The sequence below is a fragment of the Notothenia rossii genome (genome assembly GCF_949606895.1).
Source record: "Notothenia rossii genome assembly, chromosome: 6".
Taxonomy (NCBI): Eukaryota; Metazoa; Chordata; class Actinopteri; order Perciformes; family Nototheniidae; genus Notothenia; species Notothenia rossii.
Window position 1 is genome coordinate 34196977 of NC_136909.1, and position 6602 is coordinate 34203578.

Below are 6602 nucleotides of genomic sequence, written 5' to 3' on the forward strand. Positions count from 1 at the left end.
TTCGTCCATAAATCGCATCAAATGACAGTCGGTCAGTGAAGAGTTAAAGGGAGGAGACGGAGAGTGACACGCCTCATTGGGTAGATTATGTGCCGCAAACAAAAAGTGTGTGTCGGTGTGCCAGTCAGCCAGTGCGTCGGGCCCCATCTGCACGCCTCTCTCTCTCTCTCTCTCTCTCTCTCTCTCTCTCTCTCTCTCTCTCTCTCTCTCTCTCTCTCTCTCTCTCTCTCTCTCTCTCTCTCTCTCTCTCTCTCTCTCTCTGCCTCCCTTTATCTGCCCTGCTCTCTCTACCCCTCCCGTTCACTCCCAGTGTCTGCGAGTCTCTGCAGCAGCACTGTCACTTTCACCACACCGGGGGGGAAATGTACTGACACTACGGAGCAGACTGGGAGCGCATCACCATCTCCATCACCTCCATCTCCGTCACCGCATCCCCCCTTCGCTTGATTTCGGGGCTTTTTTTCTTCTTCTTCCCGGAAACGGGTTTTGATTCGGAGCACCGCTCGCAATTCGATTGTGGATTATTGTTCCTCCTCATCGACCAAAAGGTAGGTTTGTGCAATGCAAAGAAGCTGTGTGTGCTGTTGGGTGAGTTTAGAGAGGGACACGGGGACATCAGCCACACACCCTGAAAGCGGCGCAGAAAAGGAAGGCAGATGTGTCAGCACCGTAATTCAGTCACTGCGCTGATTTAGGACAGTTTTCAGCCTGGCACGGCTTTAGCAGATGGGTTAAACACCCCCCCAATCCCCCCCCCCCCATCTCTACTCCACCCCACCCCGGTGGAAGGCTGCTTTCCTCCACTTTCTGGATGTGGAAATGCTCTTTATGTCTTTTACCTTAACACATCATTCGTAAATGTTGTCTTCTTCCTTCTGAAGCGACTGTTTCTTCGCATCTGAACATAGGGGTTCTGTGTGGTCAGTGTGGAACCTGAAACTAAATCGTTTAGCTGGCAGCGCACTTTGGAAAGGCTGTCCCTTGCACTTGCGGGACATTTTCTACAGAGAACCCTTCTGTTGCTGAGCCTCTTACGGTATATAATGCTCCTAATGAGCGGTATTAAAAAGCGCTTTTTTAGGAAAAATCCAGGGCTATTTAATCAGATCCATGCAAAAAAAAGTAAATAAAAACCAGAGGAAGAAGCAGAAACTAGCTAGATTTTCTTTCTCCGCATGTAATCAAAAAACAGTGGATTTTTGGGATGGACAGGAGACAGCTCATTATTCCACACTGGCCAACATTGTTATTATTGTTATCAGGCTATGTATTATTACATTGATTCTCTATGTGCCAATGTCAGGTTGCATCTTGATTTTGCGCAGAGTAAACTTTTGGTCCAATTGTTTTTATTGTATTTATTATTTATTCTTTCTTATTTCTTTCCCTAATGAAAGAACGTTGCTTTATATTGCACGAGATGTGTCACACTGGAAGTTGTTTGAGTGCGGGCAGTGATTGATAACGTGTTATAAACTGATAATAGTAGAATTAAACATTACAATAGTAATACTAGGCTAATAAAAAAGATAAATAAAACTGGCACCATAAGCCTCAAAAGCAACAGTAAATAGTTATTAATTCGTATATAATAATAATAATAATAATAATAATAATAATAATAATAATTTTTAAAAAAGGTTGTGCCGCAATAATTTCCCCTACAGTAGAAATAGAAATATAATTATTTCAACAATTTCCTGCTTAGGACATAGTTTGTTTTTTCGTGATTACAACAAAGCTTTTTTGACGGTATTATTTTGTAAATGTAATTTTTTTTAACTGAGGGTAATTTACGCGCGTATCAGGTGCAGGTCTGCGCACACAGTGTGTTCTGTATCTAACCGCAGAGCGAGGAGAGCCGTAGCCGTCTAAACACACATTCAAAGGTTAGGACGGGAGAAAAGAAATAATTAACTGGTCGTGCTGCTTTAATTACAGTCTCAGAGGGGAACGTGCTGGATTATGGTAATGAGGCGGCATACGCTGCCGCTTGTAGAAAGCAGAGAAAGGTTGGCTGACATGAAATCACTGACTTTGACAGTCCACTTGAAACCCATTGGACATGCTCTCTCCATTGGACATGCACGGACCTCAGCAGTTCCCACTGAGAGGGTTCTTTACAGTAATTATTTTTTAAACAAGAAAAAACTATCCTTTTGGGATTCTGTTGCTTGTTAGGATTTTTTGACAAATAAACATGTCCTGGCAAAGCTACAGCCTTACTATTAGAGGAATAATAAAGAATACATGATAATGAAAACATCACAAATAAGGAATTGTCAATCACTCCTGAGACTTCACGATTTATTTAAGAATAGCAGGCTATAGGATTTTTGCGTTTTTAATGTCGCCATCATAATAATACAGCTAAGTGAAACGTGATTGGAGCCGGTAGAGACCTTCTAATTATATAAAAATAATGAAAATCCTAATGCTTATAATTTCATTTTATATTATATGAATGAAGACATATGATGCAAATACTGTGGTTGACAACAGTTTTCCTAAAAAGTTATAGTTTTTAACATTTGTTTCAAGTAGGCTATATGGTATAACCAAAGACAAATGTTAACCTACTAATTGTAATTATTATTATTATTATTATTATAAGACTAATTATCGTAACAGTAATAATAATAATAATAATAATAATAATAATAATAATAATAATAATAATAATAATAATAATAATAATAATAATAATAATAATAATAATTAAACTGCTCACATGTGATTTGAAATTATCCTTTTCAGGCGAGGCACATTTTTTCTTTTATAATTGACAACATTGGGAAACCACATAATCAGGATGCTGGACATGATGCCATCATGACCGTTTTACGGGGTTTGAATTAATTAGAAAGCCTGGCCAACAAAAAAAAAAGGAACAGTCCCCCAAACGACGCCCTGACAGCTGGTTTAGCCAATCTGTCCAGGAAGAGATTTATTCCCTATCAGCAGGGACAGCGGAAGTTAACCCACTAAACTGTTAGTTTACACAGGTTTAAGTTAAAATTAAATCGAAGAAAAAAAAGCCTAAATGTTTTATTCTCATGAAACATTTTTACCGACTGCTCGTAGTATTTATTTCCTACCTGATGTCTGACCTCTGCTGCCTCTTGTCTCCGCAGTGTGAAATGGAGGAGTCCAGCTCTCAGAAGTTGGTGTGGGACGGGGACGCCAAAGCGGTCCAGCAGTGTCTGACCGACATTTTTACCAGCGTCTTCACCACATGTGACATCCCAGAAAACGCCATTTTCGGGCCTTGTGTGTTGAGTCACACGTCGTTGTATGACAGCATCGCCTTTATAGCTCTGAAATCCACCGACAAACGCACAGCACCTTATATCTTCAGGGTGAGTGAATCTTTATTGCTGTTTTGTGCATACTAATTGCAATTTAATGCAAGCCCTAGTATGTCTATTTTTATCGATAAGCTCCCTATTTTCTTTACCAGTTATTAATTAATCAGGCCTGTCAAAATGTCTTTATTGCATATCTTGCTGTGCAGCTCCAAATTAAGCCAATATTTATTACAAATGTTATATTACACATATCATATGAAGCAATAAGCTGACATTTTGAGGAAAATCCCCATGCCTGAGCAGCAATGCTCAAAAGTCATGTTGGTAGATCTTTACAGTCTAACTTAAAATAAGATTGAGTCAGGGAACTGTTCCCTTTTTTCTTAATACATAAGGACATAATCTGCCAAAGCATTGGAGATAATTTTATTTAATGAAAAGCCATTCATTTAAATAATTGTCAATAATAATGAAATCTGTCACACTACTAAAGCGGTTTAAATCATTATATTTATTTAAATAAACAAAGATACAAGTTGATATAAGATTTTTAGGATAAAATATTTGCCAGATAATTAATTTGAGCTGAAGTAATAACTCAACGTGTTTGTATTTGTTGTAAAGGTGGACACATCGGCGGCCAACAGCACCTCGGAGGGCTTGATGTGGCTTCGGCTGGTCCAGTCGGCCAGGGACAAAGAGGAGCAGAACCTGGAGGCCTACGTGAAGAACGGCCAGCTCCTGTACCGCTCGCTCCGCCGGATTGAGAAGGACGAGGAGCTGCTGGTCTGGTACGGAAAAGACCTCATCGACCTGCTGCTGCTCAGCCCCAGCAGTGTCCCTGCCAAGAGCAAAGGTGAGAAAACTGATACCATATCATCAACATCCATGATCACTGTTTCAACCAACACAATGAAATCTTTGGTTCTCTATGGTCTTTCTTTTGTGCAATCTAACAACACAAAACACCTTTGCAAGATAGCTTCAGGATGATCGCTTTTCGTCAGAACTCATTTCCAAATCTTTTCTTTGCAGGTTCCTCGCACTATTCATGCCCGGACTGCAGCCAGAGATTCCAGTTTGAGTTCCCGTTCTTGGCCCATCTCCGGTTCCGTTGCACCAAAAGATTGCAGAGCATTACGGGGGCCGAAGAGGAGCCAAGCAAAGAGAGCACGGAGCGACCAAACACATCTCCGACCAGGACCAGCCCAAAGCTGGGCCGTTCCGAGGGCTTCAGCAGCCCCCAGGACAGCAGCAAACCCTCCACAGACTTTCATAACCTGGCCAGGGATCTGGAGAACAACCGGACCAGCCCTCCGAGCGACAAGGAGGCCGAGATCTGCAGCGAGAGCTCGGGGAAGAGGAAGTTCTCGGAAATAGATGACAGGGAGAGCCGAGGGCCCAGCCTTCTACAGTCCAAGTCTAAAGATGAGCTTGCCACATCTGCACAAAACTACAGAGGGGCGTACGGCCTGGAGGAGAACCGCAAGTCCTACTCCCCGCCTGGTTCCACTGAACTCGGTCAGGGCAAGCGCAGCGCCTTCACTGAGGTCAAGAAATCTCCACAGAACCTCAAACACCACAGCGGCAACAAAAACCTCCAGAGCTCCAACTCTGAAAACAAAGATGGTAGTCGTCCTAGCAGCAATCCATCAGAGAAGCACCTCAACATCAGGCAGGTGCTGTCCGAGACCCAGCCGCCCCAAACCTCACACATGGGCAGCGCTTTTACCTCTGTTACCCAGCAAGGAGGAAGTGGTGGCGAGAGGAAGAGCGCCTTCAGCCAGCCGTCTCGCTTCTCCCAGATCTCGCCGCTGGTTATGCCGACTAAACTGCTGGACTGCCACCCAGCGGTGGGCGACACCATCTCCTCCAGCAGACTCTACCAGGCAGACCACCTTGCCGCCAAGTTACGGAGCGCAGAACTGGGCGCCAACTGCCCCGTGCCAAGCATGGCCAAGCAGAACCCCTTTGTCTACGCCACCACCTTCTGGCCCAAGAACTCCGGGGCTATTCAGCTCCAGATGCCCTCGGCTCTCACCCTCCTGCCGCCTTCCTTCACCTCCCTCTGCCTGCCGGCGCAGAACTGGTGCGCCAAGTGCAATGCGTCCTTCCGTATGACCTCGGACTTGGTTTACCACATGCGATCCCACCACAAAAAGGAATTCGCCATGGAGCCTATGGTCAAGCGTCGACGCGAGGAGAAACTCAAGTGCCCCATTTGCAATGAGTCCTTCCGGGAACGGCATCACCTGTCACGTCACATGACCTCCCATAACTGACTTTTAAAGACTAGAAAGGGAGGGACTTTTTTCTAACAAGGAGGGACTGTGACCCTGCCTGGATTTAAGGACTCCGACTGGAGAAAACCCTGATAAAAAAACAAAAACACCCCTTGCACTCGTTTTCACTTTGGACTATGATCTTCTAATTCCTGTTCGGTCTGTTTACTTTTCCTCCCATGTACAAAATGTCATGTTTTGGGTGTATGCAAATGCATTTGACTTCGAAAAGTGAACTATTTGTGAAGCACTTGAACGTTTGGGAATAAGGGAAGATTTAAATATGTGTAAATGTACAGTAAGTTGTATTTTATATCATATAATGCAAATATAGAAGAAGAGACGAAACACAAACGTAGTCACATGTCATGGTTTACAGAGCAGCACGTTTTTTCATGTCTACGAAGAATGTGGACACAAATTGGGATATTATGTCAGACTATATTTCAGAGTGCATGTAATATTAAATAATATTGATTTAAGATGCAGTCTATACATGAACATGTAAATAACTGGTTTTATTTGAAATACAAAGTGTAATATTTTGTGTCAGTGGGGAATAGTTTCAGTGTTTCTTCCTTTTACGGGAATTTACTACTTGATAGTTTATCTAATCACGTTGAATGCATTGACAATAAAATAGCTTTATTTTCAACTATGACCTTGGATTGTTTATTTTAAACTGCAACTGATGAATATGATCTCTTGACTATTGACAACTCTGGTTTCTCATTTTGCATTTTTAAAGCAAAAGTGACATAACAGTGTTATATATATCTAAAATATGCACAAAGCCCAAATTTCACCTAATTTAAAGTAATTTTTTAAATGTTGAAATATATTGCATTTCATTATTGCCAACCTTCAATATTAGGCATATACCACTCTGTTTGCACAGTCCAAATAAAAATAATGAAAACTAGTGCTACCTGAATTAATGCTAAATATGGTTAATGTTTATGTACATCTCTATTTAAACTACAAAACAATAGCTGGACCATTTTATCAACTT

General features: G+C 42.1%; 1 protein-coding gene across 2 annotated transcripts; it reads left to right on the top strand.

The window, feature by feature from the left end:
• The first annotated feature begins 292 nt into the window (after positions 1-292).
• prdm8b (PR domain containing 8b) lies at positions 293-6245 on the top strand. Of its 2 annotated transcripts, none has more exons than XM_079690683.1 (4): positions 293-548; positions 3135-3359; positions 3933-4164; positions 4344-6245. In XM_079690683.1, the coding sequence occupies exons 2-4, from the start codon at positions 3141-3143 to the stop codon at positions 5588-5590; spliced, it is 1698 nt and encodes a 565-aa protein (XP_079546809.1). In that variant the 5' UTR covers positions 293-548; positions 3135-3140; the 3' UTR covers positions 5591-6245. The 2 variants fall into 2 exon arrangements, with proteins under 2 accessions (XP_079546809.1, XP_079546810.1); XM_079690684.1 differs by lacking the exon at positions 293-548 and adding an exon at positions 2918-2991.
• The last annotated feature ends 357 nt before the right edge of the window (positions 6246-6602 follow it).

What these genes read in the sequence shown, in the direction of transcription:
- prdm8b (XM_079690683.1), top strand. Translation starts at nt 3,141, where the DNA reads ATGGAGGAGTCCAGCTCTCAGAAGTTGGTGTGGGACGGGGACGCCAAA. An exon ending in CAGCACCTTATATCTTCAGG is followed by an intron (nt 3,360 to 3,932) that starts GTGAGTGAATCT and finishes TTTGTTGTAAAG; the next exon opens with GTGGACACATCGGCGGCCAA. An exon ending in TGTCCCTGCCAAGAGCAAAG is followed by an intron (nt 4,165 to 4,343) that starts GTGAGAAAACTG and finishes TTTTCTTTGCAG; the next exon opens with GTTCCTCGCACTATTCATGC.